General features: G+C 39.0%; 1 protein-coding gene across 10 annotated transcripts in view; it reads right to left on the bottom strand.

The window, feature by feature from the left end:
* Positions 1 to 17,221, bottom strand: part of LOC132590756 (PHD finger protein 14-like) — a 169,138-nt gene that overhangs the window by 70,403 nt on the left and 81,514 nt on the right. For 7 of the 10 annotated variants that reach the window (XM_060263671.1, XM_060263675.1, XM_060263673.1 and 4 more), the window contains one exon: positions 478 to 595. In XM_060263671.1, the coding sequence (XP_060119654.1) occupies positions 478 to 595 (118 nt within the window). Of the gene's footprint in view, positions 1 to 473; positions 596 to 8,874; positions 10,229 to 14,884; positions 15,034 to 17,221 lie in introns of those variants that run through there. The other 3 variants (XR_009556765.1, XM_060263678.1, XM_060263679.1) reach the window with 3 other exon arrangements.

The following is a 17,221-nucleotide window of genomic DNA, read 5'->3' as shown; positions in this document are numbered from 1 at the left end:
CATTACAGATAAATCCACTGAAATAACTTAAGCATAGTTTGCAATAGCAAGTGACATTTATCTTAGGTTTCAATTAAGTTTGACATATTGTTAAATGTCTGTTCATATTACAGGTAATCTGTTTTTTTACTAAACTAAAATATCCAGAAGACAGGTTTCTTTAAAGTAAAATGGTCAAGCAGTATCAAACAATTCAGTATATGCATTCCACAAATATTTATTACTAAACTTTAAAAAGTATAAATCCTTCATTTGTTAAATGGGTCACCAAAACTTTCTAGGAAACTTTGGTCTAGCAAAAACAAGCAAGCAAGCCAGCAAGCCATTCTCAGTAATATTAAACAAAACCAGCTAGTAGTGTGGCTTTTCAATAGCAGCAGACTCACTTAATAAAAAAAGTGGTGGGTTCATATACAATCCAGAAGTTGTGAAATATTTCCTAAAGGCTTTGCACTTGCACAAGACTCATGAACTTACTTTAGAGGATGTAGAATCACACTCTTGACAAATCCACCCATAGCCAGTTTGTTTGGGCGACTTTTTCAAGGGAGGGTCCAAACAGCCAAAATGATAGCAAAGCCTGCACTCATCACACCTGCATAAAAATAGATATCTTTCTTCAAAATTTGGCATCAAAGCTATTATATATGCCATTTTTACAATTCTTTGCTTCAAATATTTTAAAAATAAAATTCCAGCAGAGGCATAAACACGATGAGAACTTTCTGAAAGGCCTGTCAGCCATATAACAAAGTAGTCTGCCATTTTAGTCAACTAGAACATCCTGATACCATACATATTTCTATTAAGAATATGATATAATAGCCAGAACTGGTCCTGCCACTAGGCAAACTAGGCAGTTGCCTAGGGCACCGACCTTCTGGGGGCGCTAAATTGGGTGCTTCTCAGGTCACTCAGCGACCTGGGCTATCCAGGTTAGGGAGCAATTTCAAGTTTTGTGCTTTTCAATTTTCCCACAATTTATCTGTTTTTGTAAATTGGTTATCAGTGTGGGGAGGGGCACCAGAAGTTAGCCTTGCCAGATGGTCTAGGGCTGGCACTGATAGAAGTTTTTCAATAAGAACTACACTGTAAAGTAACTTGCATATAAGCAAAAGCGACAGCCATTGAAGTGGAAGAACTTCAACTGCACACTGGAACCTCTGTGTGACAGACTTCACTGCTCAATAAAAGGGTTATTTATTAAATTTTAATATTGTTTCCATTACAATGTCAAAATTTGTGGAAGAAAGCAGGCATTCCTGTGGATGTGGAAACTACTACACCTACAATCTGCCCCCTTACATATTTTGTAGTATAGTTAGTACACATGGGCCTCAGGAGAAGGGGTCAGAGGGGCTTGCAGGATTTCCATTATGTAGCCAATGTCTGGCTACCACATATTTACTTATTTTTGAACCCCAATATTGCATAAATGTTCCAAGTTCTTGAAAAAGTATAGAAGCCTAATTTGAACTCTTAAACTTTCTGTGGTGGTGGTCTTTTAAGCAAGACTTTTGATAATTTCTGTGCAACTCATAAACTAGAATTTTTCGTGTCACCTTTTTTAAAATGTCCTGTCCTCATGTGCTTAGCAGTAAATCTTACAAAACTGTGGGGTTTATTTCCAATCAGCATTCAGAGGTCAGCCCAAAGAAGTATTTACATTATACAGCACAAAACAACATGTTCAAGAGGAAGAAAAATAATTTTATATCACATTGAAAGAAATTATTCTTACAAGCACCTGTTTTCACTTCATTTGCATATATCCTATTTTTATGAATTAATGAGCATGTATTTTCAAAACAAATTTAGTCAGATTTCTTCACATAAAGGAAACAGCTAAGTAAATATAAAGCTTAATACTGTAAGCAAGAATAAGTTATTTTAAATGTGAATTTCATTTTATACCAATGAGATAATAGCTTTTAAATATTTTGAAATTATATATTATAGTAAGTAATTCATGACAGAGACTACCTGAAAGGAAGATGCTTTAGCAGAACCTCATGGGCTTTCTTTGAGAAAAGTCTGGATACTTTCCTCTCCAAAGTTATCCTTTGTGTGTGTGTGGAACAGAAGGATTAACAACTGTTTATACAATAGGAGGATATCTCTGAAGACTTTAAAGGGGACATGGCTTGCATTTGCCACCAAAAAAAAAAGGAACAAGATAAATAGTCTTCACTCCCTTCCTTTTTTACTAATCTTTATTATGGGAAGATTTTTGATTACCATCAACATGAGGGAAGTGTTCTAAAAATGGTGCTGAAAAACATGCTAAAGGCAAATAGCTCAAGTAAGTGAAGAGAGCCAAGCCATATTGTACAGGAATACCCAATCGTTCCACAATCTGAACTAAGGATAATTTTGTTCCCAATTCCAACCAACTGTGATTGATCAAACATCATCTACTAAGGCTCAAGCAATTTTTTCCAGGGTAGAACTCCACATCATTCTATATTCATTCCCAACATTTACACCAGAGAAAAATAAAAATTAGATATGTTGGAACAGAATAAAATATTAGCAATGTTTTCTTTAAATACAATTGTTAGCAGTTTCTCTAGACAGTGTCCACTGGCAAAGACATAATAAACACAATAAAATCTACTTAGTAAAATAAAGCATCAGCATAAAGTATGACAAATATTATATTTCAGTAAGAAGCTTGGCAATATCATTTAGGTTTAGCAATAATATATAGGATACAGTGACCATAAAGATGCAAAAGAAAATCATGTTTTATCATTCTTAACTTTTTTGAGCTGGAAAAAGCTGGAAAATTTATATTGAAAACACAGCAGCATGTATAACAACATTTTAGTGGTATGTCACCGATGTGTAAAACCATCATGTCAACAGTTTGCATGGTTGATGTGTACAGAGAAGAAACAGAGAAGAGACTGGATTTATACCCTGCCCTTCACTACCTGAAGGAGTCTCAGAGCAGCTTACAAAACCATGCTGTGCTCCTGCGATTGAGCTGAACTAACCATGGCATCTAAGTCATAGAGAATATAAATTATTTTATCTGCAAAACGTGGTACAAAAGAGTCACAGTAAGACCATAGATTTTCTAAATCTACACTATCCTTATCCTGAGATACGAGCCCCTTCACAACCCTGAAAAATTTACCTTGAAAATACTGCATGGATACACGGATGGCAGAGACATTATCATACTTTACTGCCACCACAGTACAGGCTCGATAATGCACTCTAACCTGTACTGCTTGCATGAGCTTTGAATTTTCCTCCACTTGCACACTAACCATCTGCTGATTTGTTTCATTGCCCCAACCTCCAAAGAAGGGGATAGGGCACTCTAGAACAGATGTTTCAACCATTCAGGTCATCTCTGAATTCTGCATGTCAACCAGGAGTTTGACATGCCAACCTTTCTGACTGAAAAATCCTCAAGAGACATCAGGAAACCCTGTAGATCTATCAACCTTCTGAAGCCGACTATTGTAACTGGCCTGCCACCATTACAGAGGTTTCATGTTCTAGAGTAACAACTGGCACTAATGTTGCTGCTACATGTCTCATCCTAAGAATGCTTGCTGATGTATCAAGTGTTAGGATCTGGCTGCTTGATTTCTATCTCTAATCATAAAAAAATGCACATATAAAACACATAATAAAACTGAATGGATCATAGCAAAGTGAATAAAAATAAATCGCTTCAGTTCTCCAGGCCAGATAGCCAACTAAGTAGTTAAATTCCAGCTTTTAAATAATAGAGAATGGTGAAAAGGTCCAATGATAGCAGCTATTGGATCAGGACATTAAACCAAAGCAAAAAAAAAAAAGTACAAGCTGGCAGAAAATACTTTTCACAAACAAAAATACAGAACTGAGGTCAAGTATCTCTGCACAGCAAGAGAAGTGTATTAGATACTTCCATACCTGAAACACGTCTGCTTTATTCTTTATTAACGTGAACTCCATCTGCTCATGCCCTTGGAAATCTTTCAGCAGTACAGCCTGCTGTGTTCAAACCCCACATAACTCTGTATTTTCCTGTTCATAATTAGCTAATTATGCTCTAATCAATACTGTAGATCCTGATTTTACAATGTAAATCAGATAAATGAGATAATGGCTGGGGGTCAATCTCATTCTATTTACAAAGCCTAGTGCATACGTCCAATTTCATTACATCACGCTTACCTGCACTGGAGGGAGTCTTATCAGCTGGCCTGCAGAAGTCTTAGAGTGAACATGGGGGGAGAGGGTTCTCTAAATTAAACACTGAAAAAAATGTGCTTACACTTTGTAGTTTTGTAAGTCACCGTAATTCATTGTAAAAATCAATGCTCTAAAGAATTTTAAAAATCACTTTGCATTCATAAGATAGCCTGAAACATTTTAGTTGTAAAATGTTGTAAATGCTTAGTTGTAAAAGTAATTTACCTAAAACAGTTTATTAATAAATACAGTCGTTAAAGACTTTACAAATATTACTTCAAAACCAGAACTATCATTTATGTACCACTTAACACTGTCTGCTATGTCTTTCTCAAAAGATACGATTTTAAAGAAACCCTAAGTAAGTTTTGAATACATGCAAGCAGTACACATTACAGTGACTTTATGATGAGATATGAGACTGAAACAATTTGAACTGCACATTCTCACATTAGAATACCTGACTGGGAAGGTTTCTAAACTTCTAAATTATCAAACGTTGATTTTACACTACTGTAAGGTTTATAGGCACAGTCCAGCTTGTGGAACAATGAAAAACAGATATTTTGAGCCACAAACCTAAGAAAGGACGCCATTTCATGTCTCCAATCACAAGTAGTGGTATAAATAATTATTAGGTTTTTGTTAACATTTAAAGCTGGCACTTGATGTTTTCCTTAACTGAACTATCTTACCTCTACAATTAGGTACAAAAGATGGAATTCAGCTCTGACTGACCAGCTGGGGTCCTCTCTACCACAACCATTTCTAGATTCCGTTCGTGGGAAAGGGTGGAATAAAAATTAACCAAAATAAAATAAAAATAAAATCCACATTTCCCCAAGTTTAGTACCTGTTTCCACTGTGATCCATCTAAATATTTGTTGGAACTTAGCACTAATAAAGAAATAGGTCAGACCGTCATCACAACATATATACCAAGTGCTAGTTTTCAGCAGTATGCATACTGCTTTATCTGAACGCAAACTCATGCATCCTTCTTTATGGTAGTTCCTTCTCAAAGTTTGATCACTTGAATTAAATAAGGGGGGAGAGGAATCTACCCACCACACAGAGAAAACCAACCATTACTTCTTATTACTAGATGTAGTCTAGTTCCTACTGTTCTAGAGGCTGTAAATTAATCTATCAAATGAACTAGTAGCAGTTTACATTATAACACAAAAGATAGCTGTTTTCAAATGTGATAGGCCATAAATGGAGAAAGTATGTAAACATCTCCACATACAGCTCAAACATCCTTCTTTGCAATAGTGCACAGCCTACAAATGGGTAAAAATGGGTATCTATGCCCATTGCAATACTGAAATATGTGCTGTCACAACTATTGTGAAGACTGCTTTTCAGAAAGATAAACTTTCATCAAACAGTGAAATCCACTGTTAGACAAATGAACAGTGAAGGATACACAATTTAAAAAAGAGCACTAAATGAGCAACTTATCAACCATGGAACAAAAGTAATATATAAGCCAACTTATTTATTCCTGCCCCTTGAGAATTCTACAGGTACTATGATGACATCTATGCAACTGTTGCCATTCACCTCATCCCTGTATGGAAAATCTATTTACAAAAATATCAACTTCTTTTAAAGAAAATATAACGTAAAATACCCAAAATCAATACAGGAATGCAAACTGCATGAACACATACAGAGCTCCTCTGTTTGCAAAGAATTACTAGATCAAAACATACAGACAAAATAATTCATTATTTTAGTGATTTTTCCCTTAAAGTCAGTGATTTATTTATTTATTTATTTATATTTCGATTTATATCCCGCCCTTCCCACCGAGGCGGCTCAGGGCGGCTCACAACGCACAAAACTTACATAGGTTTGGCTTAAAAACAATTACATAACAACAGTTAAAACAATAAATTAATAAAACATAGGACATAAAAACCAGCGGTCTGTCAAAATGCAATTCTAGCGCCATCCAAAAATTCTCAGTGTCAATTAGTTGTTGTAGGCCAGCCAGAAGAGGACTGTCTTACAGGCCCTGCGGAACTTCCCTAGGTCCCGCAGGGCCCTCACCTCTTCCGGCAGCTGGTTCCACCAGTAAGGCGCCGTTACCGAGAAGGCCTGATCCCTGGTGGATTTCAGACGGGCCTCCTTTGGCCCAGGGATTACTAGTAGGTTCTGCGAGCCCGATCTTAGTACTCTCTGGGGAACGTGTGGGGAGAGACGGTCCCTAAGGTAGGCAGGTCCTAGGCCATATAGGGCTTTAAAGGTAATGACCAGCACCTTGTACCGGACTCGGAATATTATTGGCAGCCAGTGCAGATCCCGAAGCCTCGGCCGAATGTGCTCCCATCTTGGGAGCCCTAATAACAGCCGGGCGGCGGCATTCTGCACTAACTGCAGTTTCCGGGTTCGGCACAAGGGCAGCCCCATGTAGAGGGCATTACAGTAGTCTAACCTCGAGGTGACCGTAGCATGAATCACCGTTGCTAGGTCGTCGTGCTCCAGGAAAGGAGCCAGCTGCCTCGCCCGCCTAAGATGAAAAAATGCAGACTTGGCAGTGGCTGCTATCTGAGCCTCCACTGTCAGTGAAGGCTCCAACAGTACCCCCAGACTTTTGACCCTGTGCGGCACTGTCAACGGCGCCCCGTCAAAGACTGGTAGGGGGGATTTAGCTTCCCGGGCCACAACGACCCAAGCAAAGGACCTCTGCCTTCGCGGGATTCAGCTTCAGCCCACTCAGCCTAAGCCACCTAGCCACCTCCTGTAACACCCGGTCCAAGTTTTCTGGGGCGCAGACTGGCAGGAGTCAAGGACAGAAGTGTCCTCCAGGAAGCTCTGTAGCTGCAACGCCACTGCCCTCTCAATAAGTTTGCCCAAAAAGGGCAAATTCGAGACCGGCCGATAAGGTGCCAATTCGGCCGGATCTAGCGGGTTTTTTTTTCAAGAGGAGACGGACCACCGCCTCTTTAAGCGCTGATGGAAAATGCCCCTCCAATAGGGATCTATTTATGATATCCCGTACAGGATATCTCAGCTCCCTCTGGCAGGTCTTAATAAGCCAGGAGGGGCACGGGTCCAATTTGCAAGTTGTTGGGCGTGCAGATAGGAGGATCCTGTCAACTTCTTCCAGGCTGAGAGCACCGAAGCTGTCCAGAACACAATCCGAAGACAGGCACGGAGGCTCAGGTTCGCTAACTGTATCTAATATGGCAGAGAAGTCGGAGCGGAGCGACGTGATTTTATCCGCAAAGAAATCCGCAAAAGCCTCACAGCCAATTTCCAATTCGTTAGAATTTGGTCTGCCCTGTGGCAGTGTTGTAAGAGTTCGAATTATATTAAACAGTTGTGCCGGGCGCGAAGTTGCAGACGCAATCTCGGCTGCAAAGTATGTTTTCTTTGCGGCCTTGACTGCCATCTCATAGGACTTCATAAACTCTCTATAAGATGTTCGAGTCGCTTCGTCTCGAGTACACCGCCATTGCCTCTCTAGTCGTCTGAGTCCCCGTTTTAAATGCCGCAACTCCTGGTTATACCAAGGTGTCGGCTTTAAACGAGGGCGCAGAGGACGCCTAGGTGCGATCTCATCGATGGCCCCGGAGAGCCTGTCGTTCCAAGCCTCCACCAGGTCATCTAGGAAATCACCAGGGGGATCAGGGATCCCGCAGGGCCATCAGGAACCGTTCTGGGTCCATCAGGCTCCGCGGGCGAACTAAAATGTGCTCGCCGCCTAAACGGGCTTGGGGTGGGACATCCACACGAGCCTTGAGGGCATAGTGATCTGACCATGGCACTGCTATAGAAGCAAGACCGTTCACTAAAACTCCCGCCGCGAAGACCAAGTCTAACATGTGCCCCGCCTGGTGAGTGGGTGTTGTAACTAATTGGGAGAGTCCTAGTGTCGCCATGGAAGACACCAGGTCCATCGCCTGATTGGAGGTCGCGTCATCGGCATGAACATTGAAGTCACCCAGTATCAGAAGCCTCGGGTGCTCCAATGCCCATCCTGCTGCGGCCTCCATCAGGGATAGTAAGGCGCTGGTCGGTGCGTTAGGCGGTCCGTACACCAGCCAGATCGCCAACCCCTCCCCAACGTCCCACGCCAGACCGGCACATTCAATGCCCTTGATCTCCGGGGCCGGGAGGGCCCGGAAGGAGTAAGCCTCTCGTATGAACAATGCCACCCCTCCCCCCCGCCCGCTAGTCTGCGAGTGGTGAGAGACCGAATATCCTGGGGGAGCCATCTGGGAGAGATCTACGGTCTCCCCATCGCGCACCCAGGTCTCGGTCACGCATGCCAGGTCCATGTCCTGCTCAAGCAGGAATTCCCGAAGGATGGAGGTCTTATTATTGATGGACCTGGCATTACATAACACCTATTAACTATTACTAACAAGGTATTTGTTAATAACTTTCTCATATTAAAAAAACAAATACATATTATTAAATGCACAGGTGAAGTCTAAATTATGGGCTGCAAATGTATGCATTTTGTATCTCTTCTGTAAAAAATGGTTTAAAATCAATACTATGTAAAGAATGCACAATTCTAGGGGCATAATGATCTATTACATGACCATCAAACCACTGAGATATCCAACCTCTTTTCGACTGATCCTTTGTACAGTTAAATTCCGTGTTCATCTGAGTGTCACCATATTGACAAAAAGGCCTATTTCAAACACTGTAACTGATGAAATCAAGTTATTTTATTGAACAATCCAAATATTGTATAACATAATCTCTAGCCACAACCATTTCAATACACCAATTCGTAATTAGCTGATTTACATCTTTCATTTTGTATGTTCTGGTTAAGAAACATATTTTAAAACGGGGGGGGGGGGCTTTACAAAATACTGCAAAATATTACTATACTGCCATATATCACAAACTTCCAATACCAACAAACTGAGAAGAACTCACATGGAGAATTTTCTACAAGTTTCTTTGCAATGCTGAAAAGCCAAAATACCTTCCAGTTTACAATGCAGCACCTTTTATTTTCAGTGGTGAAAGCAAATGCAATGAAACTGTAGCCCCCTCCCCATATGGGTAATACATCTTGGATGAATTGCAGCATATATAGTCCAGAGACAGACATTAATGCACCTATGTACAAACTTCTTTCAAGCAGGGCAGAATTAAATATGGAAAGAATAGACTTTTGCTGTGGAAAGAAATATCTGTTTTATATTTATATTAGAAGTTTGGCAATTGTGAATAACCAACTGTTATTTGACTAGAACTCTGCAAGAATTGTTCCTTTTTTGGGAAGAAAGCAACAGTCTCAAAACTCAGAACACAGAAACCCCATGAAGACAGCCTCGCAGGGTTTGATGTTTTTCCCTCTATCATAGCTACTTAACTAGAGAGAAATGTGGATTGGTTTTTGCTCACTTGGTAAATTTTGAAATGAAACAAATTTGTTCAGACTAATATGAACAAAATCGCTTCTCCTATAGCAAGTGTGAAATGTTTTACACATCTCACTGCACCTCTCTGAACAAAAAAGAAGCCTTTTACATATAGTTACGCAACACATTATTTTATATAGGAGTATATACTTATTAAGAGGCACAGAAACAGAAAAGCTAACAAATGACAAAGTACTGCTTTTTCCATTCAATATCATGACAAATAAGTATGAAGTCCCATAGGCTCCTGTCACTCTTCAGTGAGTCCAAGTACTGTACATCATCATTTGCCAAGGAATCACAATGGGAGATGAAATTACTTAATAGAACTATTCTGACAAGGCATTTATCCAGTATTTCCCAGCAATGCACGTATCAAATATGCCTGATTAGTATAAAGAAAACAGCAAGTGAATTAACTGCCTTGTCAGTTCATGTAACATACCAATTGGTTATATTCTATAAGACCTGGGACAACTAGTAATACAGACAGGATAATATATTGTTTCCCTTTGATTTGTGTCCTAGTGAAAGTCTTATCCTCAGCTTAAAAATCACATTTATAAAAGAAGTTTCCAGGACTGCCTCCGAGGACGAGTTGTGGCAGAGCAGAATCTCAGGAAGAGTATCTACACAGTAAAGTGATAAGAAAAAAACATTAACATTTACCAATCTTAGCAGTTCTTTTGTCTCATGAAACATTTCAACATCGTAACAGATTTAGCAAGTAACAATTTAGGATTAATGCCACACTTTTAAATGAGTCACAACTCACTTCTTCAGATACCTGAAGAACTAAGCAGTGACTCATGAAAGGTCATACTACACCACAAATTTTGTTAGTCTTTAAGGTGCTACTGGACTCTTGCTCTTTTCTATTGCTACAGACAGATGGCCACCCATCTTGATCAGACGTCCAAAGTGCATGTTATCTGTCAATTATCTATTTTCCTCTGAGGGGGAGAGAGAGGTAGAGAGAGGGGGAGAGAGAGAGGGAAAGAGATTTTTTTAATGTAGAAAGTGGTAAAATATCAGCTTTTTGGTCCTAGAGCCAGTGTGGTATACTAGCCTAATGCTGGACTAGGATCTGGGAGACCTAAGTTTGAATTGCCCATAGAAGTTCATAGAAATTCACCTTGGACCAGTGTCATTCTCAACGAACCACACAGGGCTGTTGTGGGGATAAAAATGGAGGGAAGGAGAATAGATCCCAAATTCTCCCAAATGGGAAAAAGGCAAGATACAAATGAAGTAAAGTAAAGTAAATATAAAATAAGCATGACTATAACAAAAGATCCATGCTTATATCCGTACATATATGGCATACTGATATTGTGACCAACCAGATGTAGCAAGTATTGACTAAGAACAAAAACATTTTAACAAAAATATTTTAAATAGGTCATCTGGCTTGTTGAACATACAGCAAATGTAGAGATATTAGGGCCAAAGAATCTGCCAGGAAAAATTTCCTCTCAAATTTCCCATGGAAAAACTAGAAATTTTGAACTTGGAAAGCCACTCTTATGACATATTTTACTTTTTAGAGAGAATGAAATACTTTTTAAGACAAGTTGTTACTCAAAATTTGTAGTATGGAGATTTTTTGAAAGACAATCTACAGCATTACATACTAAGTCCTGTGTATACTGTAGTCATACAATTTTCAGTGTTTACTGTTTAACTATAACTATTTTGTCTGGTATGTGTCTCTGTGTGTAAAGTACTGTCACACTGCAACCAACTTATGGCAACCCTGTACATTTTAAAAGACAAGAGACTTTCAGTGGTGGTCTGCCACTGACTGCTTCTATGTAGTGGCCCTGGACTTCCTTGGTGGTCTTCCATCCAAGTACAAACTAGGGCCAACCCTACTTAGCTTCTGAGATTTGATGAGATCAGGCTTGCCTGGGTCTTCCAGGTAAGACAGTTTTTTCAACAAAGATAAAAAATTACGTAAATATGCTTTAATGTACATGATACACCATGGAACAAGTCAATGTTTCAATTCTATAAAGTTTAAATTGAATCCCAAATATTCTGCTAGTCCTACTGTAATTTAATGACTCTTTGTTTAAATAATATTTTCTTTTGTTTATTATATCATTTGTATTTTTGGCTTCAATTTTTCTGCCTTTCTGACAGCAAAACAGATGCAGCAATTTGCAGCTGTCTATAGTAATGGTTACTGTCATAATTTTGTTTCTAAAAACTGATATACTTGTGAATCCCATAAGTATGTAAACAGTAAAAACTTGTATACTAAGCTATAATTTACATATTTTAATCTATTAAAGCAGTAAAATATATTTAGGCTTGATAAGAAAAAGAACTGCCTACATGTACATTCCCCCCCCCCCACACACACAAATGGGACTGTTCTGCTATTATTTGGCAAATATACATTGCCAAATGAATGTACTTTGATTTAATTCAATTATGTTTACTTAAATTTAACTCAACCACTGCAGGACAACTTTTAGGAAACTATGCTCTGATTAGATTTAGTGACAATCCAATATGGTTTTGAAGACCGTAGTCATGCTGACAGTTGCATCTGGTGCTTTAATGTAGAAATTTCTATCAAATTATAAATAAAAGGCACTATTTACATATTTCACTTTTGACCTAGCAAGGTGCAGACAGGAAGAGAATCTGACAATAGGTATCACAGTAGATATTACACTTCAGAGTCAATGAAAACATGGAAAATATTGTAAAATATTTCAGTGAATGACGTATTAAGCAATTTGTATATGCAAATAAAATGAATTCTTATTCCATCTTCACTTTGGAAAGCTGTTATGTGAACAGACTCCGAAATTATGCTCTTAAACTTTTTATTGGAAACTTTTATTGGATTATTTTTAATTTAAGAAATTAGAGACTCAACCAAAATGTCATGAAAGAAAGGCAAAATAACGAAGGATAACTATGGGCTGGATTTCCACAACCAAAGAGCAGATTAAAAAAATAGATGTGCGCATGCATGTAGAAAGAAAATTGCTTAAACAGCCAAATTAAGAACATAAGACTGTCAACAGCACACAAGGAGCGCTGTCTCACTACTGCATCATAACTGCTGATTAGTAATGATTTGTGGAAAAACATGAAGCATTCTTTGACCTCTGATATGTTGACGTACAAAATTCTATATTTGGACCGCAATCTATGGAATCTGAAAAGCAAACAGGGTATCAGATTCACACGATAAATTCAAAGGCTATTTTACTTTGGCATATAGCTGCTTTGAAGACCAATGGATATACATATTCTACGTAAAATTCAGATTACTCTTTAAAAAAGAAAAAGAAACTGTTCTGGCACACTTTGTGACATTACGGTACTTTCAATGTTGACAATAAAGGGTAATGAGAAGAGAAATCTGTTCCAGGAAATGATCAGTCACTTGAAATATGAATTATTGATTGATGCACTTTCTCTCTTCCACAGAAGAGAAGGGATCGTATTTATACCCTATTTTTCACTTGGAGTCTCAGAGCAGTTTACAATCTCCTTTCCCTTCCCACAACAGACACCCTGTGAGGTAGGTGGGGCTGACAGAGCTCTCAGAGAACTGCTCTTGCGAGAACAGCTCTGCTGAAAACTTGTGGCTAACCCAAGGTCACACCAGCAGTAGCTATGTGTGAGGAGTGGGGAATCAAATCTGGTTCTCCCAGATTAGAGTCCATGCACTTAACCACTACACCAAACTGGCTCTCTACTAAATCTACACATTACTAAATTTGTTTTGTTTGCTATGCATATTTTCAATGTGATACACTGAAGAACATTACAGACTTCTTGTGCATCTCCTTTCACTTAGAATGAACACAAGGGGAACATCATCTTACAGACTTTTAAAGGGGATGCAAAGTGGCCTGCATTCAGCAGCAATGGTTACTGCAATAGCTTATTTGCTTTAGTGAGCCTCAGCTAAATGCACACAAATAACTGTTCAAATTAGGAACCTGATGATGACAGGTCACATGTTAATTTAACATGTTAATTTAAGGAAGAGAACAATAATTTTTTTGCTGTCTCTTCAAGTGTGAGGCCATGTGACAATATGAAATTCTTAATATTATGTGTAAGCAATGATTTTTAAACAAGTGGGACATATCACAAGTGATATAAACCTTTTTATCAGTAAAGGTATACATTTTGTTAAGACAATTACATTTTTAAAGTGTTAGAAATACAACATCACAATGTCTGATAGTCACAGATTTGGATTTCTATTAGCTCTTTTTGGTTTTTTCATACAGCCTCATCTATACACCTTCTGTTAAATTGTATTGTATGTTTGAAGCTGCCTGCTATGTTTCACCCATGTGTTGTTGACAGATAAGGAACAACTGAGATCCAGAACAACTGCGTTCTTTCCTAGCTCTTGCTAACATCACAAAGCATACATAATAGCAGGAGCCTGCAGCAATTTTCAAATCAGCAGCTCTCTGATTAATCTCCAGAAACTTCTATCGTGTAACACATTAACAGGACTGGAATCTGGTGTTCAGTAACAGGATCTTTCCAAACACTTTTTTATATCTAACCATGCATTGTACAAAAATGGGCTAAGTAGCAATGCTACACATCCCCTTCCAATGCATCTAACTGGTGAAATTATCAGTTGAAGGTGGCATGCAAAGCTTATCCAGCATTGGAAGACTTACACTTTTTTTTTAGGAAAAAAAGGAAACATTCTACATTTACACAGGAAGTTATCCTGCCGGTCTGTGTGAGGTTTGCACTCTTCCCTTTTAAAAGATATCTGCATGTTTTCTTGCCATCTGGAAAGGACCTTAACAGTAACTATATATTAGCCATTTGTAGACCTGCAGTGTTGCATATGTAAGAAGGACCTTGAGTACAATGTTTTATTCATATAATAAGCATCATGTCTCCACTACAATTTAATGATCTCTGACATTAGATTTTCCATGGGATTAAGTCAATGCATTGGATTAGATGCAAGAAAATCTTATCATTATGGCCCAATGTTAAGAGGAAGAATAAACAACAAAGTTTCTGTTTTCTTTCTTTTTTGGTTGAAAACTTAAGATTTAAAAAATTACTTTCCTTTTAAACTGTCAAATAGCATCCATGGTAGTTTAACAGACCTATGTGCAATACTGAACACTTTTTTTCAGTGCAGATGGGAAAATTGCTTTAAACAGTTTTATAAGCTTTGTCAAACTATAACCTATCCAGCTAGTGGCTAAACAATGGCTTGATACCTTTTCTATTATCTTGTGTTGTTTAAAATAACATGTACTACCTACCATTAAGCTGGTTGACTGCTTTAAATAGATGGAGGCATTAACAATCATAAATCTGGAAGGGATCAAAAAGATCATCTAGCTCATTGGTTCAGGACCCACAAGTAGGTTGCACCCTGACCTAATGTCGATCGCAGCAGTGGCATCACCACCTTTAAAAAACAAAAAAGACAAAGAAAAGACCAAGAGAAAATGACCAAAGGCAAAAGAAGACATGCTCCTGCATCCCTAACAGCTGCATAGAATGGGAAATTTCAGCGAGTATAGCTTTTCCCACCTCTGTATGTTAAGCTGCATCTACTAAATTCCCCTCTTCTATGCAACTGTTAAAGGTACCGGAGCCCTGTCTTTCCTTACATCTGGCTGCCCTAGAGATAAAAGCAGGAAGTTAGACAGGTATAGTTAGAAAACAGCATGTTCCATACTGCAAGATTTAGTTCAAAGGCAGACTGCCCATCTGAAAAGGTTAAGATAACTGATACAGCCCAATCCCCTTCCTTAAAGTTAGCCTTCTCCACACACCAACCCCTCCCTCAGGTCACACAGGGGTACCTTTTAGGGAAAGATCTAAATCGCATGAATACATAAAGTTGCCTTATACAGGCAGACCATCGTTCTATCAAGATCAGTATTAGCCACTCTGGCTGTCAGAGGTTTTCCAGAGTCACATGAAAAGGTGTTTTAACCTTCTACTTGATCTTTTTAATTGGAGAAGATGAGAATTGAACCTGAAACCTCATGCAGATGTTCTACCACTGAGCAACAGCCCTTCTGTAGCTTCATATGGATAGGGCTAGATGGCATAATGACAATGGTAACAGCGGGTGATTATCAAGGCGGGAGAGGAAGTGAAGTGAAGAAAATTATCAATAGGTAAGATGGCAGAATCAGAAAAGGGTGATATGGACAAGGAACAGAGGGAAAACTGAAATAAGGTTGGAACAGACACTTCACCCCAAATTAGCACATGTATAAAATTGCACAAGCCTTTTGCTAGCTAAGAAGTATTATTTACTATATGTATATGGCTTACAGTTAAAGCAGGTGATTTAAAAACAATAGAATAAACCCCCAGTTACCTCTTAGTCTCCAAAGATGCCTATGATCTTTACCTCACTAAAAGCCATGAGGAATAAAAGATTTCTAACAATAGCACTCCCTTTACCGCCTCATAGAGTCTGTTCCACAAAGTGAATCAGTGACAAAGGCACAGGCTCTAGTAGACGCCAGGCTGGCCACCTTCAGTAGGGGAATAGCAAATAGGTGGCAGCCTGAAGATAATAACAGGTGCACAGGAACATATTGGAGGTGATGGCCCTTTAGACAGGTCATAACCAATGTTCCCTCTAAGCTGCAGAGTCTTGTGAGCAAAAATTCTACTTTGTGAGCTACTGGCAGTAAAGCTGTGAGCTACTGACCTTAAAGTTGTGAGCTGCTGCATAAATGATTGTGCTCTAGGGCCATTTTTCCTGAGCTAAGACAAAAATGTGTGAGCTGGAAGCTAAAAATCTGTGTGCTAACTCACGCTAACTCAGAGGGAACACTGGTCATAACCAGCAGCCAGTCTATACCAGTCTTGGATGGGACACCACCATGGAAGTCCAGGACTGCTACACAGACATAGGCAATGCCAAACCACCTCTGAAATATTTTGCCTTGAAAATCCTACAGAGTCACCATAAGATGGCCGCAACTTGAAGGCACAGTCCACCACCAACCAGAATCCTGAATTCGACTCTAAAACAAACTGGCAGCTAATGTAGCTGTTTAAGTAAAATACGTTCTCATCAGCTAGCTCATTGGGCTACTGCATTCCGAACCAGCTGCAGGACCTAGGTTGTCTTCAAGTGCAGCCCAATGCAGAACACATTACCGTAAGCCAACCAAGAGGTTAAAAGCATGGATCAGTGTGATCAGATCACAGCTGAGTCTAAGGAACGACAGCAATGGATGAAACAGATGCAACTGATACTTGGCCACTATACCAACTGACTTTTCAAATAACAAGGCTGAGTCCATGAGCACTCCCAAGCTTTTAGACTGCTCTTTGGATCTTGGTTAATATGTTTGTAATCACCAATTTCAATCAGCAGCAGTAGCAATATGGCAGGATAGATTTGGTACTAATGCTAGCACATAATTAAGTCAAAATGGCTCTGTGTACATGCATTTGCCACTAAATTCTAAGTCATGGTTAAGATGTGTGGAGTGTTGCTTACTTACTATTCTGTCCTCATCTGCCTTTCTTGAACTATTTCCCCTCTTTCTGCCTTTGTAAGCATTAATCATGATTTTACATTACATGTGCACTGACAGAAACCAGGATTACACATGGACATA

Source organism: Heteronotia binoei, unplaced genomic scaffold, assembly GCF_032191835.1.
Source record: "Heteronotia binoei isolate CCM8104 ecotype False Entrance Well unplaced genomic scaffold, APGP_CSIRO_Hbin_v1 ptg000654l, whole genome shotgun sequence".
NCBI classification, from domain to species: Eukaryota; Metazoa; Chordata; class Lepidosauria; order Squamata; family Gekkonidae; genus Heteronotia; species Heteronotia binoei.
Note: the sequence above shows the minus strand (reverse complement) of the source record. Positions and strands in the feature narration are given on the sequence as shown.